We start from the raw sequence: 27192 nt of genomic DNA, 5'->3' as shown, positions 1-27192 counted from the left end.
CATCCTGAGATAGTGTCCTTCTCTGCTTTCCATGTTGCGGGCTTGGACCTCAGGGCCGCTTGTGCTGCACCACAGCGCCACGCCTCTCCACTTCAGTGTCATGATCACCTAACAGGCAGATACTGCCTCACCTTTGGCCGCTACTCTCTCGTCTATGCAGTGGTAAATTTCACTGGGCTGAAATCATTATTAATCCTTGAATTCTCCAGATCAACCCAGTGAATTAGATCAGACAATATTCAAAATGCCTCAGACAGAAAAAGGGAAGGATATTCCAGCAAGAGAAGGGGGAGCAAAACATTGTGGTGTGCTGGATTCATAGAATCTTGCATGTCATTTCTTAGAAGTGGACTAGAACGGGTGGGAATGGAGTGGAGCAGGATGCAAAGAAACAGAGTGACACAAAATTGTAGCCAACACCCATGGGAGGCACACAGTGTGGTGGGTTAAGCCTCAACTTGGGACGTCCGCATTCCACACCAGAGCACCTGCTTCAAGTTCCAAATAATCTCTGCTTCCAATCTGGCTTCCTGATGGTGTACCCAGGAGGCTGCATAGAATAGTTCCAACTATCATATAGTTTTTGCCACCCACAAAGGCAACCAGAAGGGAATTTTTGGTTCCTGGCTGCAAACTAGCAAATGTCCCACCTGGTGTGGACATTTGGAAAGTGAACCAACAGATGAAAGACCTGTTGGTCTATCCGTCTTTCATAAATTTCTTTAAAAAGACAACTGAAAAAAAAAAACAATGGCCCATCTCCCCTGGTAGCTGAGCTTATCCCATTTTTGGCATATGGGTTTGGCTGTTGCTATGGACTGACCTGTGTGCTTCAAGCACTGATAGCCCAACTCCTGGTATGGTGCTATATGAAGATTGGATCTTTGGGAGGTTATTGACATCAAAAGAGGCTTAGAGGGAGAAAATCTTCACGTGGGGACTGTCAGAAGCACCAGGCATCCTCTATTTTGCCAGACATGTGTGTGCATACACAAGTGTGCCTACACATGTGTGCATGTCTACATGCATGTACACAGAAGAGATCATTTGATTACACAAGCCAGGAAAGCACCTCTCATAAGAAATCAAGTCAACTGAAAGCATAATCTTAGATTTTCTCACCATGACCTTTGTGGTTTAACTCTATCCAGTCTGTTGTATTTTCCTAGGGAAGCCCAAGCTGACAGAATCACTGTTGGGGACCTTCCTTAGAAATGTTCTCATTTCTAAATTCCTCCTCTTGGCCAAGGCTGTCTTCTATCAGTACACTTACTAAGAATTTTTTTTAATCTATTTGGGTTTGCCTACTTCTGTAAGAAAAGACTTTCTGCAAAGCAAACCCATACAAATTCAAAGACAAATTCACCAGCTTTCCCAAGCTCCTGTCTCTGCCTCGAAGCTGAGGGTGACATTCTAAAAATGTCTTAGTAGGAATTCAGAAGCCCTGCCTTGAAAAGTAGAGTTCTTCCTTCTAATTCCTCTGCCTAAATGATGTAGCCTGTCAATTTCAGGTAGCTTTGGTTCCAGTCTATCTTACTATAGCCATGAACATATTGTACAGAGAGAAAAACAGTCTCTCTTCTTAATGAACTGTTGTTCCAAGATACTCTATGATTTTCAGCCCCACTCTAGTCTTTTCAAAGAGCACTGGGACTTTATAGGTGCTCTCTTTTGTAAATGCAACTACAATTATAGTTATGCATTTCAATATACCCTAAAATGGTAAAGGACAATACTGTGAAATTCACAGTAACAATAGGTTCCTTTTTATCCCCTGCAGAGCTCCGAATGTTACTTCCTTCACGGGGATTTGGCCACAATGCTCTTTGCCACCGCACCTTCTATGCTGGAGCTCAAGAAAGCTGCGAGTATGATATAATATATGATTATAAACTTACACCAAGCCAATCACAGTGACTCAGTATACTGCTCTCCCACTAATTCAATCCTTCATTAATAACCTTAATTATTATGCATGCTTAGAATAGGGTCTTATGGTAAAGGACAGCTTGAAATTGCCACGGCAAGCAAACTCATTACCATCTACAACTACAGTTCCATGTAGAAGTCAAATGGGAAAAAAATGTGAGAAACTGCCTAATACAGAAACTTTTATTTTGATGGGTGGTAGTAGAGGTGGTTTCTCATCTTTGGACAAGCCAACACATGTATGTAAAAGATTGGCTGTTAGGGACCGGAATGCGGGCGGGAAATGTGGGTTGCGTTTGTCCCTGAAAAGGGCTTTGGCAACAAAGCAAAACCTAAAAATGAACACTGTGCACTAAAGAAACCAAATTATGCAAATCCACCCACTTTCTACCTAGCTACTGTTTCTGTGCATTGGCTTTTTAAAGTCAGAGAGAAAGGCACAAGGGAGGTTTATATTCTTCTGGGCTGGCTGTTGAGGGACACGTTGACTCCACGGTGGAGGAGCTAAGCCAGCCTTAACTGAACCAGACCAATCTTAAAACTTCCAGAAAAAAGGGCCCGGCGGCGTGGCCTAGCGTCTAAAGTCCTCGCCTTGAAAGCCCCGGGATCTCATATGGGCACCGGTTCTAATCCCGGCAGCTCCACTTCCCATCCAGCTCCCTGCTTGTGGCCTGGGAAAGCAGTCGAGGACGGCCCAAAGCTTTGGGACACTGCACCCGCGTGGGAGACCCGGAAGAGGTTCCTGGTTCCCGGCTTCGGATAGGCGCGTACCGGCCCGTTGCGGCTCACTTGGGGAGTGAAACATCGGATGGAAGATCTTCCTGTCTGTCTCTCCTCCTCTCTGTATATCCGGCTTTCCAATAATAATAAAATCTTAAAAAAAAAAAAAAAAAAAAAAACTTCCAGAAAAAAAAGAATGAAACCGTGAACCAGGGCAAGCACCACACTCAGGCCCCTTCAAAGAGTGAATGTCCTGATGATCTCTAACATTTCAACCAAAAAATACAGTCCAAATCAAAAGAGGCTGCTTGCAACCCGGATGCAGCTTCTTCCTTACATCTTCCAACAAGGCAAGGTAGGAAGAGATAGGATCTAACCTAGCCCTTCATGATTATAAAATGAACTGAAGTTATATAAAATTTAACCTTACAGAAGATGCTGTGAGCCAATTAACTGTGATGAATTTTAACAGATACCTAATTTATTAGGAATTTGAAGAAAAAGAGCTGTCTAAGGCTAATATCCAGCTGGCATCATGGTCCTGGCACCTGATTCCAGAGCAATTCTGCAAGTTCTTGACAGACACAATGTGCATAACTACAGGCTAGGCAAGGACCTGCCACTCAGTAACCTGGCAGCTGACACAGCAGGCAGATTACTCTGGGTATAGGACCAAATTTGGGGTTGAGGGCATCTGCCCCAGAGGAAAGCTAGAAGGATGTAAGGAAATAGCATAAGAGAAAGCCCTTAGAAATGGCAGCACTGGGTCAAGATAATTTGGGTGGCAACAATGAATTTGGAGTTTGCTCATTTTCCAAGAATTTGCTAAGAGAGAACGAGCACCACATTGTGAAATGGTGAGCATGGCCAAGTACCAGCTTCTCTGCACGCTGTTCCACACTCCCTCCGCTACTACACACAGACCACCCAAGTCCTGCAGGCAGCAATTAACTCCCTCTTGATACCATTTAATTACCTTGTTCACTTTTCACAGGATCATCACATATTGGCTGATTTTTTCTTTTTTTTTTTAAACAAACATTGCTGTTAGCAGTAACAGATACAATGAATAAAATCTCAATCCTGGGGAGAGAAGTATGCCAGGGCGCACAATGCATGCTCTTCATAAAGGCATCCTAGTCTGGGGATGAGTGGAAAGGATCTGGAACTCGGTGGAAAAGAAAACCTGAGTTTGCATTTGGAGTCCTTAGTATTCTTATCTGATCACTGGAAATAATCATATTCCCCTGTGGAGAGTTCTTGTCTGGATTAACTGAGGAGTTGTAGAAATATTTGTAATGTAGTTTGAAGTATATACTAGGTTTTCCTTAAATGATCACTGTAATAATGATGGCTAATAAGGATGGCCCTGTAGGTCAGATCTTTGCAGCAAAGTATTTGGAAATCCGCATTCTGAAGTGATTCATCCAACAGCTATGTATTTAAGCTTGTTGAATAAGTAGACAGAGAGTGAATGAGAAAAACAAAGAAGGCAGGAAAGAATGTGCCCATGTGTATTAACATTTCAGGAGTAGATTCTCTAATCGTTGGAATTAGATTCTCTAATCACTGTCCAGTGCTGAGAACTTGCGAATCGACTTATGCCTAGAGTTTATTTCAAATATAAATATGGATACTTATCTATGTATATTATATATATACACATGTATATAACACACACATACACAGTGAGTGAAAATGCAAATTTTGATTATATTTTTTTAGCTCTTCATTTTGTTTTGAGATTAAATTAGTAAACATTAAAAATGCAATATAACTTTTTAACTATAGTTATCACAAGTTTAAAACCTCATTAATTATTCAGATTTCATCATCATAAATTCCTACAATTGCAGAGTCTACTTAAGTTCAATATTAACCAAAAGAGAGATAACATAGTTTCAGTAATTTTACACCTTCCTGATTATATTTTCGTGGTAACAACTAGTGCTTTTAGGAATACAGGAAAATGGATTTTCTTATGTATCACTGGTAGGAATTTAAACTGATAGAATTTGTCTCTTTTATTTGATAGAGGAGACAAAGTAATATCCTACAAGTATTTCATTTATCAATACCTGTAACAGCCAGAATTGGGACCAGGAGCCAGAAACTCTATACAGGTCTTCAAAGTGTGTTGGCACCAATCCAGTTACTTGAGCCATCACCATTACCTCCCAGAATTTATACTGGCAGGAAGCTTGTTGAGGTACACAGTTTGGAAATAAACCAAGACAGTCTGGCATCTTAACCACTGGGCTAAATACTCACAGATATAATTTTTTCAGTTTCAACATGGCCTTGTTCGGGCGGGCTTTGGGAGGAATGGTTAAGACACTGGTTGGGTTAGGCTCACAGATCACTGAAATGTTGGGATAAATCCTGACGAAATCCTTCCCTATGAGTCAGTGGGTAATGGCTCTGGGTGTTGTGTTCCTGTCATCCTACTGACTGACTGTTCATGGCATTGGTCTGACCCAGACCAGTCAATGCAGGGATTCAAAGGATGAACCAGCAAGTGCAAGACCTCTCTCTGCCTTTCAAAAAAGTAATAAGTGGTCATGTCTACTGCAAGTGTATAAGTGTAGAAAAAAAGTTTATTTTTATCCAACAATTTTTCTTTTGTGAATTTATCTGAAGGAAAAAAAATACAGTTGCTCATAAAAATGCGGTGCCAGGATATCTTTAAGTTACAATGAACAATGTAAGAAAGAAAAGAATATTCAACAACAGGAGAATATTTTTGAAACTTATTCATAAAATATATTGCATAGGCATTAAAAAGAACATCGTAAAAGAAAATAGTGTAGCTAAAAGTTGCTTATTGTTACTGAGCAAACTCAGGGACAGATTGTACAGTGCATACACTAGGGTTCTGTTTATGTAAAGACAAATTGTATACACATCAAAACCAAAGATGGGAGTGGTATAAACCAAAATATTGACTGATTTGTCTCTCAGCTATGCAATTATGGATTTCTACTTTTCTTCTTTCCTTTTTTGCTCTATTTATTTATTTTGCTTTTCTGCATTTTAAGATTATCTTGAATTAGCATATATTCTTTGTGTTTTTCTTTAACAACTTATAGTTCTCAAAGAAGAAACTCTAGAAATTATGGTATTCCAAATGACAGAAATCGGCTGGCTATAGATGTTACTGAATTAAGTTAACAGTTGTTTATGAGTGTTATTGCATTTAATATTCATTTACAGGAGTTTATTTTAATCCCATATTATATTTTGTTTATTTTACAGTTAAGCTTAAATCTAAAAGTGACCAGTACAACAATAAGAATATTTGATTTAAGGGTTCTATTAAAAATATCCTGCCAGTAGCATCAATACCTGATGTGGTCAGTTGCATGGGGGGGATCAATAAATGGGGCAGACACAACTGCAGAAACCAGTCCAGGAATTCCATAAGCCTGTTTCCTAGATACGCTGCTGGTATTGACTCACCCACCCATCCACAGCCACAATGCACTGTACAATTTTTGTCAATCCGAGACCAAAGCAATAAGGCAATAGCTAATGTTTTGGAGCAATAGCTGAAGGAAGAAGAGAGAAGTATGAGGAGGAGATAGCAGGAGAAAAGAAGAAAAGCAATAGGGAAAACAAGTAACAAACATATGAAAAGCTTTGAACTCAGAAACTTAATTTTCTGCAGTTTTCATGATACAAAGTCACTGCCTCAAATCAGAAGGGACCACAAAGCTTTTAAGATTTTTGATGGCAGAGCCTACAGTGCATAAAATTTAGGTGTTGGTACACGACTGTAGACCTACACTGTCCAATGTAAAGAGACACTGTTGCTTTCATAAACTCTGAAGAATTGTAAGACTATCGAGATGTCCAGAGAAGTGAAAATCTGGCTCCTGTGTATTAAGTACAGGAGACAGAGAACATTTGGCAAATTAACGAACAAATGTTAGCAGTGTGAAGTGTAGAATGAATGAATATGCGAATGGATAAAATAACATTTGCAGTCCCATATTGAATAAATTCTTATCATGGATTGTTTACTCACACTCTATGCAAATCATCTCAATTTGGGCTGGCTGATACTTCCAACAATTTGGGGTCTTGCTGAAGGAAGGGAGTTTAAACTGCTGGGAACAAAACTAACTTGGCAAACATCTAACATTCTGAATGATCTGTCTCAAACTCTTTTTTGATAGAAGAATATAGTCAGAAAGAGAGAGTGAAAAAGAGAAGCGACTGACTTCCAATTCTTCCGAGGGGGAACTTCCAGTGAGTTTTTCTTAAGTTAAACCTTTCTCAGTCATCTCCAAAATCATCTTCCTTCAGAATCTTGACTGTTTTCTGTCAGTTACTACAACTTATTTAATGACATAAATGTTTAATTATTTTCTTTTTTAAAGGATGTTTGGAGAAGGTATAGAGTACAAATACAAAATAGAGCAAAGAGGGAAAATTGTTAAGGTTTTAACATCCATGAAAGTAACTTACATTTTCATTAAGTAGATTGCATTTTATTTCTCAGTTTAAGTGTTCATCTTTCTAAAAATTTAAATCAAAGTGCATTTTGAAAACAGGGCTTGTTTGTTGGACTAAATGAGGGAATTTTTAAAACATGTAATAAAGAAATAACGCACTAGCGTTGTCCAATTCATAAGATTAATGGAAAGGAAAAAATAAAGATTAAACTTGGAATTGGAAATAGGAAAGAGTGACCAGAGATTCTATTGTGAGACCTCAATAAATATTCCTTGGTCTTGTTTTATTAGCACTAAAGCAGCTTTGTTTGCAGTTCTCTAAGAGAAAGTTTCCATCATTTCTTCTTCTGGCAGATGCCCAACTGTTCAAATTCTTCTTTCATCTTCTTGCATTTGGTAATATTCCCAGCATACGCTGCCCTAAACATGCCACTTGCAAGCCTTGGAGATTTATAGGTGTCTATCAGGATGCATTCTCTGGTAACAGTTGCTTAGCTACATTGCAAACCTTTTGTTCTTGGCCCATGGATCAATCCCACCAGGCCTCCAGCAGCGAGCACTGCTCTTTTGATTGTCCCTCTGTATCCTCTGCCCTTCCCGCTGCTACAAGCAGCATGCCAGGTACCAGTTCACGACCTTTATAATGGGCTACTCCGTTACTGTAAAGCACAGGTTTCTGGGAGGGAACTGCTCCTTAGCTCTCTCACGTGCGAGAACTGTCTTCCGGGTGACATTTTCCTCACATGCATACATTTGTCTTCTATACTAAGTGACATGATCATCCCATCTGTGCCTTACTCTATTGCACAAGCATGTTTTCATTCACAGTTCGGTAGACGTGGAGCCCTATTATTTACGTAACCAGTTCCATAATAGAATCCATATTCTTTACAATTCTTAAAGACTCTTTATCCTCCACACTTCAAATACAATCTTTAGTAGGGAGACAAGAATTCACAGCAAATTCAGAAATTTGTGACCAGAAAAAAGTCTCCAGTCAGGCTTGCTGCTTTGGACATAAAGCAAGCCTGATAAAAAGTACACTGGATTTTCTCCAGTAAGCAAGAATGAAGATATAATTTAATAACTGAAAATAGTTAGAGTCAAGTTTTCCCAGTTCTATTTTATGACTGATTTACACACAGGCTGATGAGACTTTTGTCACCTCTGCAAATGATGAGGTTTGAATCACATTCTAAGCCAGATCATGCGAGTTTGTAAAGCTGATTTTGTAAAACACCTTTCTTTTCAAGCATTACAGTCATCAGCAAGTTACTTCCATGACTTCCAATTAGCTCTAGTTAATTCATTCAATAGACATCATATGTACCAATGATAGTATTGACTTAAGTATTAGATATCAGAGACTGGGCCCAGTGCAGTAGCCTAATGGCTAAAGTCCTCATCTTGCACATATCGGGATCCTTTATGGGCACTGGTTCTAGTTCCGGCAGCCCTACTTCCCATCCAGCTCTCTGCTTGTGGCCTGGGAAGGCAGTCAAGAATGACCCAAAGCCTTGGAACCCTGCATCCATGTGGGAGAACTGGAAAAGGCTCTTGGCTCCTGGCTTCAGATTGCACAGCTCCAGCCATTGCAACTGCTTGGGGAGTAAATCATCTGATGGAAGATCTTTCTATATGTCTCTCCTCCTGTCTGTATATCTGACTTTCCAATAAAAATAAATAAATCTGAAAGAAAGAAAGAAAGAAAGAAAGAAAGAGAGAAAGAAAGAAAGAAAGAAAGAGAGAAAGAAAGAAAGAAAGAAAGAAAGAAAGAAAGAAAGAAAGAAAGAAAGAAATTGGAGACTAAGAGATGAAAAGAGCCTAGTCTCCATGCAAGACTCTAAGTGTTCCAGGGAAGCAGGGACTAAACGAACACCCATCAACACTGAGGCACATATATATGATACATATCACCAGCAAGGGAGAAATTACTCCTGCATGGGGAACTCAGGGAACCATAAAGACTTTGAAGGGTATAGCAGCCAGGAATGACAAAGTCGGTATCTGAAATGAGGTCTTTCTGCCCCAGCTAAAATACCTTCTTCCTGTCAGCCTACGAGATACATGATCACACGCATGTGCGTCTAGAAGTCCTTTTTCCAAGAAACAGTTATTTTCCTAGATTTTTGTAGATTTTAATTTCAGGGAGGCTTAACGTGTTCCCCTTCCCTGTCTTTCATTGCCACTCTGAGCAGGTATTGGCTGAAGCCCCCAACTCACTCTCAAGACATTTCATAACTTTCTGACAGCACTTGTAACAACAAAAATGAATTAATAATAAATGTGATCTGTGTTTTAGAAGCTATTTCTCAAGTGACTAATATCTAAAGTATCTAGGATTATCAAGAACTTTGAGGTCTGATTTATAAACCATTTGTGGGCAGCAGGCATACGTATTTCCAAAATAAAAAACAGATTGAGTGACATGGAAGAAACAGGATATATGCTTATTAGATAAACAGAAAAATGAACAAGTTGACTATTTCTTCCACAACATGCTTTTGAGTTCTCTGACCTTTGCCAGCTCCTGTTAATTTCATGTGCAGTTTATAGAGCTGAGCCCATTTTCCCAGACTGGTCTCCCATATTTCTAAAACACGGGAGAAGCTTCCAGAAAAAAAAAAGCCATTTCTTAAGCCACAGAAGTTACCAGAGTTGGAATTCTCTGCCAAAATTGGAGAGGAAATAAGCTTTCTGAGGTCTAAGCAGAGACCCCCAAGAGGGCTCCAAGTCCTCCACATGAAGCCATGCTGGAATGGCCTGTCCCTGCTGAGGGCTCAGCCCACAACTGTGGAATCCCAGTCCTCAGAGGGGGTCGCCATGACATTTTAAACTGGTGTCAAAGGTTCAAAACGCAGCATCCTCCTAAAAACCACAGCGAAGTTTCTACAAGTCAAAATCTAGACAAGCCATTAACCATTTCCCCAACATCTTTGCTTTTTTGTATGTTCAACTGATTCTTCTCTGTGTTTTCTGCTTTGCCTCCAGAAAGACAAGGCATACTTTCTTCCCTGGCTTTGTAGGGCATTTTACGCTTTCCTGATGTGCTACATCCTGATATACTATAATTATGTACATGTCTCATACCCACAAGGTAGGCAATATTCTGAGACAAACCCCAAGATTCCCACTCCTGGTACACTCACCTTATTATCTCTTCCCCTTCCTCAGAATTCTTACAACTATGATGAGATATCTTTCTATGATTATATTACATTATGTGAATGAAAAAGCACATAAGTGTAATTAAAGCCCCTAATCAGATCAATTGTGAGTTCATCAAAGAAGAGGTTATTCTGGGTTAGTCTGAAATAAGCTTGTGGTCCCTTAATGTTTGGGAGATCTAAAAAAAAAATAGAGCATTTTCCTGCTGACATTGAAGGAATAAGCTGCCATATTGTAGAGACTACATATCAGGGACATTGGGAAACATAGAAACATAAAAGAAAATGCCTCTTCACACATGATATTACCTTGTATGTAGAAAGTCTTAACATACACACACATCCAGAGTTGACACCAGCCAACAGGAAATTAGGAACCTCATCCCACTCTCACAGGGAACTAAACCTTACCAGCAATGCTCAGTCTCAGCTAACATCATAGACCCAACTGACATATCTACATTAGCCTTGCGAGGGCCTGGATTGGGTATCTGGTAATCCAGTCTAGATTCCTGGCCAAGGGAACCTGTGAGATAATAAATATATGTTGCTTTTCAAGCCACTAAGTATGCGACAACTTGCTATAGTGTGATAAATGACTAGAAGAGCTGTAAGGATAGCTTCACCATTGGGTTGAAAGAAGTGGTACTTCCTACTACACGTCACTCTGAAATATTTTAATGATTCAAAGAACATAATGTAATAATAAGATTCTAGTGTATTTAGGAAATAGGGAATAAAAAAAACTCAAAGGCAGTTATTAATGAATATTGTCCTGAGTTGAGCAAGGTATATGGAGACATGAATTTGAATCCCAGTTCTAACCCTGGGTTGCCTTGAACAAGTCCAAGTTAAGGAAATAACTTGGCATGTTAGCGTGAATAATCACTGTACAAGAGCTACTACTGACAAACTCCCAAGTATCAGGGACCCCATGTATATTATTATCACACTGATATGTATATATTACTGCCAAACAGACATGATTTTCAATATACAGATAAAAACAGCGAACTCAGTTAGGCATTGTCTCCTGTGGCATGTGGTAATTACAGGACAGAACTATGATTCAAAGCCAGATTTGACTGACCCAAGGTCCTGGATTTATGGTAAGGTCTTCATAATTGTATCATTCCAGAAATGCAGAATATGTGATCTCTCCAGCACAGGACAGGAAAAGGACCCTGCTCCCTACGCCTCTGAGGCGAGTCACTTTTAAGTACCCATCAGTCCAAAGGTATCCACACTGAGACAACGGCAGGAACCCGGCACCCAGGCAGCTAGATTGCCTGGAGTTAAGAACTGGTTTATGTGTTACAGAGAAAAGGAAGTCAGGCGTGAACTTTGTGAGCTTCAAAGATACTCTCAGGGCCCATAGGAAGAAGCATAAATCTTCAAATTTATCCAAAGTTTAGCAAATTCACAATGACAAATGTAGCAGTTCCTCCAAATTGAAGTTCATTTCTTGGCAGTTTGGGAGGCTTGGAGAAAATGCCAGCAAGAAGAACTTGGAAGGAAATAAATCTTTAGATTCCCTGAAAACACTGATAGTTACTGTGGAAGACATATGGAGGATCCCATTCTGTGTCGAGAGAGAAAGTTGATAAATGTCAGCTCCGTAGCAGCAGTGTGGGAGGATTTCAGCAAGCTCCACTTCACTACAAAGAGTAAAAGATACCAGAGGTACACCCATTCGCCATTGGATCTCATTGTTTGCCACCTGTGCTGGGCAGAGGCAGGAGGAGCTCCCTATCCAAGATTCAGGTCAGGAGACGGCACGTTTTCCATCCCGACAGAAACAGTAAAAGATTTTCTGTTGTAAGCTGTTGAATGGTACGGTAAAGAGGCAGCCAGAGGTAGTGCAGCAGTGTCAGGGTTCACTTCTTGTCTCTGCCAGAGCCTCCCTGCCTTTATCTCTCCAACATAACAGAACTCCTCCTCCCGCCCCAGAGTGAGGTTGGCATGAGCATTGTCATCCAATTCCGTTCAGTCATTATAAACCACGAGCCTCCTCTCTGTCACTCACGCAGTGCTCACCCACAATGATCTCACAGATGGTATACATTCACTCAAGAATTGTTGAAACTACAAAGCATTATCATAATGTTTGCTATTTTGATTCATGAGCAAATCCAGGAGGTTATTGCTTTACAATTTTCAAGATAAGAATCCAATAAGTATTTGTCTCTTATTTATTTAAGTTTTGTAAATGTAATGTGACTGCAAGCATTAATTATTTTGGATTGTAATCTGTAATGTGTACCTGTGTCTCTCTTTAAATCAAACCATCCCCCATGCAGGGAACGTCTGGCAGTTCAAAAATAGAACACAGTATTACACAGATTCCTAATTTCCCTGGGCATGGGTCATGTTCCTTTTTCCTTCTGAAGGCTTCTGAACCAATGAAGCAGTGCCCTAGTTGGACACAAAGTCAAGAACCAAGAGTGGAAGCACAACAATGGAAACATCAACCACTCAGAGACGCAATAGAATTGTCAGGAAAGATGCTGGCAACATCTAAACAAACACATGAAACTTCTTTGGACTTTGGTAACTAGTGCCAAGAAGGCAATGCAGAGGCTCAGACGAGATTTAATAAATCTTTTAATATTCCTACAGCGAGGCCTGCATATGAAGGGACAGTGGACCATTTTCTTAAATAAGGCATGGTGCTAGTCTGACATTAGTTTAACAAGGTAATTATCAAGTGAAAAATAGCTGCTGCACTACTGTGAACCTGAATATTAACTCTCATAATTACTGACTTTGGGCCCATCTTTAAAAAAAATAATAGCACCCGACGTACGAAAGCATTTATAGGAAATACATTCTGGTGTGATGTTTAAAGCATAGAGAACTATTAAGGCTATAATTAGCAGTTTATTTACCCAATCAGTCAAATGCCTTTTGTTATGTCTCTTATTGTCCTATTGAAGGGAAGCAAATATGCATGACCGTGTTGTTATTTAATTCAGGTAGCCTTGAAAAAATTTATTATTAATCTTTTTACAGTCCTAAGGTTTAATTTTCCTAAATGATTCAAACAAAGACTTAGTGTGTTTGGCTTCGGTGAATGCCAACACTGTTTCACACACATGACATGACAAGGTTTCCAGAAGAAATTTTATGTAGACAAATATATTTCTCAGGTAGTTGACTCCCATTTTTGGAATATTTTTTAAACTTGACTTAAATCTGAAAAAAAAGACATAATCATCCCATATCAGAGAGCCATCTCAAAGAACTAGTATTTCTATGAAAAAGTGAGTAGCTCAGACAGACCGTGCATGCTAGTGAGAAAAATCGGCTTCCCAGCATTATTGATTGGGCTGAGTACAGACTGAGATTCTGGAAGACATATTTTTTGCTTTTTCTTCCCGTTGTTCTAACTATGAGAAATCCATTTAACACAACAAATCATACCTCTTTTCAAAGTAAAACAAAGACTATACATTTTCAAATAGATTATTCAAGGGCAGGAATAAATAAGACAGAGTTTTAGAAAAGCTTGTAAAAATAGTACAATGCTCTGTTTATTGCAGACACTGTGGAGAACACATTCCGATACACATAAGGATGTAGTTGTGCTCCAAAAACGAGGAATTCGCTCTTCTCCCACAGCCCAACTCACTTTGCTTCATCCTCCCCCAGAACTTAAACAAGATTATGTGTGCCAATTGTTCTCAAGTTCAAGGCCTCCTAATTTGTTGAAGAACCAAAGATGCATGCTGTAACAAGGAAGTTCCCATCAAAGAGTGTATGAAAAAAAAAAGCAGGGAGTGGGAAAGAAGGAAGTTCACAAAAACAAACAAGTGTAGCATAATGGCTCTGTGAAGCCGTAGTCCTAGAATGAATAATGAAAGCAAAACACATGAAGGCATTAAATTCCATAAGCTCCCGATTTCAAATACTCCAACATGACTACCTTGATTAAACAATAAATAATGAAACACACTCTGATGGGTAATTTTGTCAGGGAGCCCTTACATTCTTAATGAAATCCATCTGAACATTGCTTAATAGAGTTGTAGAAGCATACTAATTTAACCTGACTTCAACCAAGGCTTTATTTTACCCTATTTGCATAAATAAGGTGTGTTCACAACTTGAAAACAAGGAAAGTGAAAGATTAAGCTATACATTGATAGAGAAAAATACCTTGAATCAGCTCATCTCAAATACAAAAACCAACATTTTAATAGGATGGCACATCTCAGCTTATTATTGAATTTTCCCCCATTGTTTTACATTGAAAAATAACACCAATGTTAGACTTGGAAATATTCTAGAAACATGGTGTTAAAAATTATTAGGAACAGGTTTATTAATAGAGTCAGAGGGCCTTCCCATGAAAAGACGTGGCCACGACCTGCTATTAGTTGCATCTTTGAAACAACACCCCACTAGACCTTGAGCTCTTCGGAAGCAGCAGATTGTGCTCATTTATCTTCTTATTCCCAGGGCACAGTAAGTTAACACATAAAAGTCCTTAAGCAAGGCTAAATACATTAATAGGTGTTTCCCACATGATCTATTCAGAAAGAAGATTCAAATCCCTAGTTAACCATTGCTAAGGACTACTTATTCTAGATTTGACAGCCTAATTGGGCTTGCCAGAACCTTGGCCAAGCCTGCAGTCAACCACTCCAGAATCCATGGATTGGCACACCCAAAACAAAAACGAAATTCACTTCTAGTACTGTAGGTTGAGCACCTATAATTTTATTTTGGAGTTTGAAGTATTCATCTCAAGTTCTGATTCTGAATGGCTCTGTGACATTTCTCTCACTCTGTAGTGAAAAACCAGCTCTGATGTCTTGAGATTGTGATGGTGGGAACTTACTGAAACATGGGACCACCATAGGTGCAGAGATGTGCCTGTGGGCTATATTTCTGAAAAGCCTCATTTGTGTAAGATATTGTGAAGGAGCATCTATGCGCTAGGGTTTAAGAAATTCAGCATTTTATAATGCTAGAAATCTTTGATAATCTCAGTCTTTTCCCTCTGGAAGCAGATTCAATTACTCTTTTCTCTATGCTCCGTCATCTTCTAATATTTTTTAATATAAATAGTAAAATGGTCATTAACACAACAATCTCCTTATATCATTACTTTGGTTTGCAATCATTCTGATCACACCCCAAATCTACAGTCTTAGCAATTTTCTAATACTCAATACAGCGTGATGAGACTAAGTCATCACATGGCAAATTACATCGCAAGAACACCCCAGCATTTCATGTCCCTCTTTCTCACAGTGCTCGGGCTATTGCACCAGGGCTAGAATATGATAAGTCTAGCTCCTTTTGCAACCATTACTTCTTTGAAGGCAGCTCATGCATAACACTTCTCAGTATATGTTCAATAACTGTCAAGACATTCGACACAGTCAACTGGAGATGGCACGCAAGATGGACTTTGGATTTAAGCTCCAGAAGACTTCAGCCTGCTCCCTTGCCCTCAGCCATGTGAAGCGGCACTACTTTCTTTGGGTGGGACACATGAGACAAGACACAGCTGTTAGACACCCAGACAACAATATTGTGATCAAAAAGACCAGGTAAATTTCTTAGCATCCTTTCTTATGTAAATTGTCAGGCTAACTAACAATCAGTAGTAACTGCTCAAGCTCAAGCAGATAGGCCATATTGAAAAACAAAAATGCAGGACACCTGGCTAAATTTGAATTTTGGATATAAAGAAAATAATTTTGCAGTGTAGATGGTACCCCGATTTAGAATGGTTTGACTTTCAATATTTTACTTTACAATGGTGCAAATATGATGTACATGCAGTGAAACTCATCTTTTGAATCATACACTTTGACAGTTTCCTGGGTTAGTAATATGTGAAACAGTAGTCTCTGTCATGGTTCTCAGCAGCAGGAACAAGTTGTGGCTCTCAGGTACGCGATCAGGTGGGTAAACATTCGAGACTCCATAGTGGACCATGGGGCTAAGCTGTGTTTGGCACATTGAGTGCATGTGGCATATTTTATATATATATATTTTAACTTGTACTGGATTTATTGGCACAAATCCCCTCTGTATCACACCTGTATCAGTATGTCCCAAATGTTACATTTGTTCCTTTATGTTTTATTCGGGAACCTGATAAGTTAGAAGCGAAGAGGTGGAGATGAAGTGGTATTAAATGCCAGGAACGCCAGCTGTCACTGTGGTTGACTACGTTTCTCATGTTACTACTAAGCGCTGGAACCATGTTGGTTTGGAAGCCATGTGTAGGAGAGAGAAGTAGATAAAAACCACATGACCCTAAAGATCATGCAAAGCATGTACCAAGGCCCCAAATGTCAGAGTCACTCAGAGCCTCAAAAACAATAGATTAGGGTGGCCATTGTGCTCACCACCTCTCCCTCACCCCCGTTACACTCTAAGTTTCAAATAAAAAATAAAGTTTCACAACAACACAGAATGTCTTTTTCTGATTGGTACCTCATGGCAACATCGTAACTAAATTCTTAAGGGCAGTCACAGGTCTGACTTTGACAATCTTAATACCATGAGAAAAGATCTAACAGCCATCCCAGATTCCATAACAGCGTGATTTATAACACAGAGGGAAAAAATAAAAGCTCAACAAATCTGAAAGATGAATTATAAATATGATGTTAATTATACCTTCAACTTGTACCATACTTTAGATTTATTCAAAGCACTTTTCTGTCCATTATCTCATGTGATCATTAGCATGGTATTTATTAGAGACGAGAGAATGAAACGCCTGCTCAATCTATTGTTATGACCAATTTACAACTTCTGATACCATCAATTTGAAACCACAAATGGGGAGAGATTCAGTCTCCTTTTTCTCCTTCAGAAATCGTCAGTTCATTTATCAGTTGGAGGCTCTCTTTCAAGTCATTTTGGAGAATTAGTCCTAGATTTTTCTATTAATGTCACAAGAATATTCTGTTTCTGAGTCACTTCATTGTTTGTGCTAACTGAAGACAAGAGTTTTATATGAAATTTAAAAAAAACTAAAAAAAAATATATTTTCTTCCAAAGGGCTCTCTGCCTAAGATAATATAGGACAAATATTAAAATTCAGAGGATTCTGAGCAAATCAATGGGTAAAAAAATAGATTTAAGTGAATATTTATTTTAATCCTAACTTGATTTGCTCCAAATTTCACCACCCTTGTGAAAATAGCTATTGTGAACAGTCATTGACTACAATCACTTTCAGGGGGTAGAGGCATCCAGAAACTACTTGATATAACTCCACACAATGGAAATTCTGAGTTCTCAAAGACGGCCACATTCATATCATGATGCAACAAATAAATCTATAATTAACCATCAAAAACTACTTGGAGGAAGTGCATTCTTTCCTCCAAGATAAATTTTGGATGCCAAGTCAATTTGCTTTCATCTGGTCTTTGGAAAATACTGCATAGAACCCAAAGAAGGTGCTGAGACAGGTTGATGCGTGTTCAATAGAAGCACTTTGCTCCCTGATCCAAAAAAAAGTTGGGGGGGGGCGCTGTGGAAGTCTTACCTTCTGTTGAACAGGCATTATAATTTAATAGACTGAAATTTTGTTGAAATCAGTAGAAATTTCTTCTACTGATATCCATGCTTCTTCCAATTAGCCACGGAATTCTTAGGGTTGCCCTACAAGTCTAGTCTGGTTCTGCCCAAGCATCCTTTTGAGAGCTAGTAATCTAACCAAATAAAGGCAACCAACCTCTACTTTAATTTCAAGTGATTGTCACATTGGTAGGCTTAACACATTCACTTAGTCGTTCATCCACTCATTCATTTATGCAGGAAGCATTTACAGTGTGTTTTCCAGGGACAGCATTAAGCTCATGTTATGGAAATCTCTCAGAGAATCTTCTTAAGCAGCCTGTGGTATGGACATTCTTATTACCTTGGAATAATGGATGATGACCTAGTGGTTACAGTAGTTTGAGCAACATGCCTAACATCACATCACATACCTGCTATTAACTAGTAGAGCAAAAACTCTGTGTATCCAAATTCCAGGGTTCTCATCTCCACCCCCCATAAATGAGAAAATTTCAGGGGAACACAGTTACTACTCTGTGCATTCCTAACCCCCAGAGGACAAATGCTCCCTGCCTTCGATGTGGCCCAGTTGTCTCAAACTCTGACCATGCGAACCCAGGCCTTTCTAGACTTGGCAGACTCTATAGATATAATTCATAGGAAAGATGTATGCACAGATTCTAGTCTTGAAATTCTCTTTCCCAGTGTGCTGCAAGGCATGCTATTAACATTTAACTTTTTGAAAGGCCATGGTAATGCCACAATAGTAAGCATAGTGTCAAAATATCTTATATATATTATTGAAGAGTGATTGTCTGAGAAACATATTTTAATCATGCAATATGATATTAGAGCAACAGAAAGAGAAAATTATAGTATATGTTTTCAAAATTCATATACAGGAAACCAAATAAATATGAAAGTGGGTAAGGAGAACCAATAAAAACGAGATAAAAATAGTAACCAGTGCCGCTACTTGAACATTGTAAAACTTCTTTACCTTAGGGGAACATGTCCAAATATGTAATACATAAACACACATATTACAAGACAAAATTGGAAAATTTTGTCAACACTGCAAAGCTTTGAGGAAAAAATGAGGGGAGGAAAGGTGGATGAGAGAAGAAAATGTAGAAGAGAAGCAGGCTCTAGAGAGGGCTGCATTGTGGTTCTTGAATTCATGAGTTTGGGTGACAGGAAAATGAAGACTAGCAGACATTCTTCAATTCCTTTTGCTGGAGAAACAGCCACACACCAGGATCCGCAGAATGGTCCCTGTCTGCTGTGGCCACGAAGGAGTGTCCTGCTGGACATCTGTGTTTCAGATGGAAGATGGAAGGCAAGATGAAATAGCAGGTGTATGATCTAATCTGAATTCTCTTGGGTCTCAATCCACAGGGAGGAATGGGTTCAAAGCTAACACAGGGGCAGCAATTCCAAGGGCCTAGAAATGCTTTGCATATATCATGCCCTCAAAGCACTTTTCAGAGAAGGCCAGTGGTACCCGAAAACCACTCACACAGGGCTCAATTTGAACCAAGTATCAGACTCCATGCCTAAAGGAAGTACTGTGAAACAAGAGGGCATTTCAGGAGTGGGAACCTTTTCCAAACTTTCAAAGCAATGGCCTTTTAAACATCGTTTAGCCTTGTAAGCTGTAGTCTTTAGCACTATCCCCTTCTGTGTCTCGTTCCCTTCTTTATTGGCATTTACTTAGCAGAGGTGAGTTTGGATTTCTGCCCTTAACATGGGAAGAGTATGTTCTCAGCTCTGCATTCCAGCAGGAATCAGGCAGCAGAGGGCTCAGCTGTGCTCTCCTTGGTCCGGGAGCTCCTGTAGCATGAGCTGCACATGACGGTTCCCGGAGAAAGGCAAGCTCCTCAACGCTCAGCAGCCACAGTGAGGATACAGTCACATGCTGTTCTCAGTAGACAAGGACTGACAACTACATGCTTCCAATGACTTTAGTCTCTTCGTGACATTTCATTCAATTTTCCCCACAAGCCAAGCACTGCACCCTGAAACCCATTTTGCAGTCACAGAGACGCAGGTCCTATTCATGCAGCACATTATGGATGAAAATGTTAAGTGTCCACCTTGACCACCTGTGCTATTTCTCCTATGCCATGCAGCCTCACCACTGCCGTCTTCAGGGGCCTCCAGAGATTTTTTTTCTCGTGCATCTCCAAAGCAGGAAAACATTTCCTGACACAGATTTCCTAGGAACATGCCTAGCAAGGAACTTCATTCAGGCTGCGTTTGCTGAGGGAGCCACAAGACACAGGGCACCCCGATGACTGCGATGACTAAGAAAGGGGAGAGAATGTGTTGGGTGCATTACTGCTAACTACTAAGAAGAGCAAAGGAACAGTAATGTTTTGCTTGAGACAAGCAGCCAAGAGACCAGTCTGCCTCATGTGTGTCCACCTAGGGTGGGGAAATCGGTAACATACCATGCTGAGCCTGGAATGGCACAGCAGCTGCATAGAGTGCTTTGAGGACCCTAACTCCTGGTTCCCCTTTCTTTCTGTTTTGATAAAGGCACAGTCATGACTCATGAGTCTTACTTCGGCTGCCAGAAATGTGTGTTAACAAAATCCTTTCTCTTCCCTCAGCTATGGAATGACGCCAGGGTAGATGTGGGCGTGGTGCTGTCAGCAGATTGGAGGCCAAAGGACATCAATCTCTAGCTCCCCAACAAGCTGGACATCTTCTATGGAATTGGATTCCATATATATTTTTTAAGATCCGTTTTGGCTCTCCTGGTCTTTATTGCACTGACCTGCTAACAAGGTACCTGCCCGCCTTGACCTGCCACTCTCCTGAGCCCCCAGCGCATGCAGAGGAAGAGTCTCCATGGAACTCCCCAGCAAAAGCCAAGGAATCATCTTGACATGCCTCCTGACAGAGTGGGCAGTGGACTCTGAACACATAACCCTTTTCCCTTGGACCTTCCACACATCCTCATAGACTAGCCACTGCAGGCAGGGCAGTAGCAACAGCCAGGCAGCAGCATCTTCTGTCTAGTGCAGCAGTCCCCTCATCAGCTCAGTCCTAGCCCTGAGTATCCCACTCCCATCAGGAGGGTGGAGGGCTTTGGGGGCTGGGATTGGGTGGGTGGAGTATTCACTTGAATATAGAAATGCCCTGGGGCACGGGAGAAGGAGAAGTGAGTTGCCCACAGATTAGGTCGTTCCTGAATTACTATATCGTTGAGAATATTTTTCTCATTAAATAAATTAAATCAGACCCTAAAATGTATTTGTGAATGCCACCCAAGTATTGTGCACCAAGTTCTTTTAGCATTGAGTCCAAAGAAATGTTTTGTCAACATTCTAGTTTGACGAGAAAAGCTTTTCTCTGATCATGTATTCACACCACTCTTTCACTCAACAAATACTTAATGAGCACATGTTTGTACCAGCACCTGTACTAATCTGAAAATTCAGTGATTAGCCAAGCAAAGCCGCTGTCCGCACAGAAATAACATTCCAGAAAGGGCTGCCAGAGAACGCACAAACAGGCATCTATTAAAGGATTTACGGTAGCTCAGAAACAGACTCTCAGAGAGCCAACAAGACACAGAGAAAACAGAGATGGGGAGGAGGAAGGAAAAGTTAGTCCAGCAAAGGCTGCAACAGCCTCCTCTAGAATATTTCCTTTCGCCTAACTGTGTAATTGGGGGAATTATTTTACAAGCACAAATGTATTAGCCAAGCCTAATCTCTCTCCTTAGAAAGGCGAAGCCTTCAGCACCCTAGGAGACTAAGAGGAAGGGCTGTCATTTCCAGCTCCCGCTGTCCAACAGGCTTTCTCCCAGCATGCCTGGCCAGGGAACGGGTTAAGGTGGCAATGCCTGGTCTCAGAGCACTGCATAAACAGCACGTGTCAGGCGTTCTAAGCAAGCTTCATCTTCCCTGTCTCCCAGCGCTGGGCTGTCAATCAGCTGTCACTCGCCTGCACATCAGCAGTGTACGCACATCACCAGGCTGCCAGCAAGGCAGCTGATGAGACTCGGCTCAGGACTGTCAATCATCCTTGTTTCTCTTCTCCACTCGGGAAATATTTTGGCTTCAAGAAACAAAGAAACCCGGGCCACAACGACTCACAGTCAGGCATGTATTCCTGCGCATGGATAGAAGATCTTACACAGCATCGATCATGGCTCATTCCTCTGGTGATGTCGGAGTGGGGGATGGACGGAGGGAAGAATAAGAATCTGGTTTACAAGTACAGGCTTTAAAACTACGATTCTATCTCCCAGAGCAGAACCCGATGGAAACCTGAACCCACAAAGCAAAGGAACATAAAACAATGATAACTTGAAGTTATCCGAGCTTATGTCTCACCCAGAAAAAATAAATATTACAGAAAGAGCAGGCTCTGAGAGGGATGGCAGCTTGGTAGAAGCCATTCGCCATTCGCCATTCTCCATTGATCAGGGAGCCTCTGGGCAGAGTAATTGCTGAGTTCACTCATCTTCCAGGGACTTTGATGAAAACACCCCTGTAGGGGCAGAGCCTGCCTGGGGGTCCCCACACCTAGGAATGCAGGTTAATCCAGCTGTACCCTCAGAAGGGAATTTGCCAGGGCTTCTGACAAGAGTCATTTTGTTTTAACTCTAAACCATCTGTGGTCTTACAACTATAAGGGAACTTCGTAAAGTTCAAGGAAATGCATATGCAGAAAATAATTCATGTACTTTTTATTTTCTAATTTGCATGCATTTCTTTGCAAGGCTAAAAGGCAGATACAACTGATGGCTCGTTCCTTACAAGCCCAGGATGACTGGGGCTGAGCCAAAGTGAAATCTCTCCTGGTCTCCAGCAAGCATGGCAGGGGGCCCAAGGACCTAAGCCGTCATCTGCTGCCTTCCAGGTGCAGTAGCAGGAAGCTGGATCAAAAGCATGGGGTAGCCAGGAATGGAGCAAGGCACTCCGATATGGCAACAGCAGCATCCTAGTCCAGGACTGAATTCTATGAGACACAGGCCTGACCATGGATTTAATTTTTCCTTTGTTGTTGTTTTTGAAATAAGCACAAACTCATTTTTAAATGCCATTCCTCCTCTCTCACCCCAAATTTTCCTTTGTGATTTGCCACACTTTAAAAGCCTGTAATGCACAAATCTAATGCAACAACCCGGCAGAAGTCTTCACTGGCCTATCCTTCCCCCACTACTGACACTTCCGCAGAATGATGAAATACAGATGTAGACCTCAGCATAGTCAGCTAACAAATCTTGCAATATACCCGTACAGTAGAAACTTTTCTAAAGTACCCCCAAATTCAAAGGACAAGACAATCTACTGCTCCCTGGTGGCTTTGAAACAGAGTTAGCACCAATCAGAGCTTTCAATTACATTTATCAAGATTGCCTATCCATTGCAAAGGCTTTGGTGTGACTGGCGCATGCCGTGGTGGGTTCTGTCATCGTCTTGTCCATGACTGTGGAGATGTTTTCTCCTCAGATGGATCCTTTCATATGTGCTACTGATTTCCAGAAACACATCGCTCTCTGATCTAACTGGACATTAATTGCTTTTGTGTTGACATATGTACGCCTCTTGGTCTGATACCACAGACTAGCAAATCTGATTGCAGACAAGTTGGCTGAACCTAATCAGGACAGATCAGCTGTTGCCCATGGTGCCACAGGCTGTAATTTGAGGATCTATACAGAGTTATCACTGACTGCAAAGACAAGCAGCTATAATACTGTCAACACTAATCCCAAGCTGTGTGTTCAAAGTGGCTGTGGCCTCCGCCTTCTCCAAGAAAAGATAGCACTTGTCAAATAAATACCTGAGATAATTGATAAGAGGGAATTTAAAGGATGTGGCTGATACAGTGGCACTGAGACTTTCTTTGTTATTTGTTTAAAGGTAATCTCAGAAGCGGAACATTGGGTGTCAAGTACATGCTGTGAATGATTAAAAGGGTGGCCGAGAAGAGACGCATGGCAACTTCCCCTCACTGGGCTCCACTTAGGACTGGGGTGACCCGGTGGGCACATGTTTGCTTTCTGCTCTCAACACGCAGGTGCCCGCATGCCCTGATCCTCGATGGAACTCTGACCACACCGTGGACTGCTGCCAGTGACAATGCCTTGACAAGAAACAAGCGCATTGTCACCAGTCGAGAAATTATTGTCGGGCTGCCAGCCCTGAGCCGCTCTCCAAAGACCCCTGTGGTTTTGTTCCAGGCACAGAGAGAGAGAGAGAGAGAATGAGAAATAGAAATGTTCTTACTGTATCGCTTTGGTCCATCTTCCAAACAAAATGAAAGGGTTAATGTAGCATCATCTTCAAAAAATTCAGTGGCAAATGCATCCCACCAGAGGTTGTCACTGTCCTGGAAAGAGACAGATCGGTTATTTAACAGGAGAAAACATCTCACAGAGAAGAAGGAAAAGTGAAGCGAAAGCAAAGCTCGGTGCCTGGCACCTGCTGGGCAGTTAGCAGACATCTGTGACTGTCCTCAGAGGCCTTGCCTGGCCTGTGCTCACTTTTGGAATCAATCGTCTGAATTCCAGTTTCATCAGTGAGCAGATAGAGCTGAATGAAAACTCACTTTTCCAGGATGGATTGGGGAGATATAATAAAGGTACCATGGAGTACTACAATTTTTTTAACCAAAGGATTTATATTTCATATAAAACATATTCAAGTCCCCTTACCCCATTTCTTTCTCTTCTTTGTTTAAAGAGTCCCTTTGCACAAAGAGCAACCACAATATTATAACCAGGATATGTTGGGTGATTTGCCTTGAACTGTTTCAATTGAGAAGGACTACCCTGAGTTCTGCTCTGAGTAACTACCCCTGTAAGAGATGCTATAGATGATATCGGTATGGCTCCATGGAGAGAGAAAGGTGGCGGGGTTGATGACCAAACGGCTATTGTAGGCCTGCGAATTGTTCGTTAGTGTTGTTTCAAGATAATAAGCAACCACAAGCATGTTACTCAAATGATTATTAAAAACAGAGTAGTGCAACAGAATGCAGGCCACCCGCATGAACTCTGTTTGTCTTGGGCTGAGTTGTGCTCTGGCTCATCCAGAAAACACTTTGGAAGTGGCCCAGTTTAAGCCAGCAAGAATCATCGCTAATCTCCACAGGGAGAAGGAGGCCTCCTGAAACACTGAATTAGAAAAGTTACACAGAGTGTCATATTTAAAGGACAAATCATACCCTGGCCTCACTCTGTATATGGCCCGATTTATCCTTCAGTTCTTAAGCATAATCTTGTTCCAGAGAATTGCTGGCTAGTGCCAGGTTTTAGGACAAGATGCTTCCCAGCTGCCTATAAGGTGGGAGGAGGGGACAGAAGGGAAATTGCTGCTCTGAACTCAGAGTCCCTGCTGCTGGGGTCTTCATGAAGATGTGGCGAGTCTTCTTTCCAATAAGTTACTCTGCTCATGACAGATAAGATGTTGTCCCTGGAAGATCATAAGAGTGAGCCTCCACCCCTACAGTACGTCAGGAAGCATGAAAGATTCGTTCTGTTGGTTCTGTCCTTCAGAAGAGAATCTTAGGGGCAGCAGGTTGGCATTCCATTGCACCTGTGCTTGGGACTCTGACATGTCCCATCAGGGCCTGAGTTCAAGTCCCGGCTTTGCTCCTCATGCGAGTTTTCTGCTAAGGTGCACCCTAGAGGCAAGAAGGTGATGGCTCAAGTAACTGGGTCTCTGCCACCCACGTGGGAGATAGGAACTGAGTTCCTGGCTCTTGGCTTCAGCCCGGTGCAGCCCAGGAATTTGGGGCATGAATGAACAATGGGATCATTTTCTCTCTCCCTCTCCCCCTGCCTTTCTCCGCCTCCTCCTCTCTCTCTCTCACATACATGAAGAGATCAAATTTCTTAAATGAACAAACTAGATTTTCAAAAACAGTGAAAGTAAAAGAATTCCAGATGCATTTGTATACCTCTCTTTGGCTTCTCCCCAGTCGCCACAGCAAAAGTCTATACTTTTCTTGATCAAACCCAGGAGCAATGCATGGCTTACCCTACAAGCCACCTCCATTATTCTCTTTTCATGACCACGTGTTTATTGACGGCTTGCTATATGCAGGTCCTCAGATGGCACAGCTGAATCAGAGTTTGAAAAAGAGCTCAAACTCCACTAGTAGAAGATGATCAGGAGCACAGACAGGACTTGAGCCTCGGTTCTGCAACAGGGGGCGAAAGCATCTCTAGTGGTGACTTAACTACTGCATCAACTGGCTATTCCCTAGCCTGTCTTTTCTGTTTATGAGCATGTGATCCCATTTATATACAGCCTTGTGCGAGTGTTTTATTTTAATGATGTAGTATGCTACCTCCTTTGAAAATGATCTTCATTTTCACTATATTGAAAGATAAAGGAACAGGAACGTGTCACACATAAACACACAGATAGAGAGATTGGGAGAATCTTCTCTTTACTAATTCACTCTCCCAATTAACCTCAGTGTGATAATAACCTTTGCAATGTCCCCTTGGATGTGTATAACCCAAGAAGGAAAGATATATAAGGAAGATATATAAGGAAAGATATATAAGTTTATCTTGAGACATAAAATGTACTTTTCATGGACTCTTTGAAGCCCCTCATATCCATGGAGAGATTTTTTCCCTGGCATGCCAGTGAAGTGACTGTGAAAGCACAGAGCAGAGGTTTGTTTCTGTTTTGGCTCTTGCACTAGGAGGACCCTGTGGTTCCACACTGAAGAATCCTGGTCTAGCGATGTTGCAGCAGAGATGAAGCAAAAAACACTCTTAGCAGCGCATTGGTGAACGGTACCAGAAAGCGCATCACCATTCCAGGCAGTGTAGCTCTACCCAGAGAAGGAAGAACATCCAGAAGCCCAAAGAAGAGTTAGCAATGACGTACCTCTTTTATTCTCTTAAAGGAACAGGGTAAGGATGTTATTTCTTGACACTGAATCAAGGACGATAGCACACGATCTCCCCAGCCCCCCAAGGTGACTCCTATAACAGGGTGGCTGAGAATGAACCATCTTTAACTCCTGCGTAAATGTTGCCCTATCAGCCTGCACAGAGCTTCTAACTCAGGGCACGCCTTTTCCCAATGCGACTTGCAATCCTTCCTGTTGTTTACTCTCTGAACAGCACATGGCTAGTATTTACTGCCTAGGAAAAACAAAAAAGTAGGTTCTTTCCTCCAAAACTGGAGAGCAACAAGAACACAGAGCCGTGTCCAAAAACATAAAGAGGGAATTCACTCAGTCTGAACACAGGCAGAGCAATCGCTGCTGACTGTTCTACTACAGTTTAATCAGGTAAAAATACCACTGCATCTTCTCCATTCTAAATAACCCCCAAATGCATTTCTGTGATTAAAGTCCTTTGTCTCATCTTACAGATGAGCCCAACTTCCACC

The 27192-nt window shown here is 41.2% G+C and overlaps 1 protein-coding gene across 12 annotated transcripts in view; it reads right to left on the bottom strand.

Annotated features, from left to right (window-relative positions):
- The window catches only part of LDB2 (LIM domain binding 2), a 340789-nt gene that overhangs the window by 188468 nt on the left and 125129 nt on the right, over positions 1-27192 (bottom strand). For all 12 annotated transcript variants that reach the window (XM_058670284.1, XM_058670283.1, XM_036496891.2 and 9 more), the window contains one exon: positions 24061-24163. In XM_058670284.1, coding sequence (XP_058526267.1) covers positions 24061-24163 — 103 coding nt within the window. The remainder of the gene's footprint in view (positions 1-24060; positions 24164-27192) is intronic.

The sequence above is a fragment of the Ochotona princeps genome, chromosome 11 (genome assembly GCF_030435755.1).
Source record: "Ochotona princeps isolate mOchPri1 chromosome 11, mOchPri1.hap1, whole genome shotgun sequence".
NCBI lineage: Eukaryota > Metazoa > Chordata > Mammalia > Lagomorpha > Ochotonidae > Ochotona > Ochotona princeps.
Note: the sequence above shows the minus strand (reverse complement) of the source record. Positions and strands in the feature narration are given on the sequence as shown.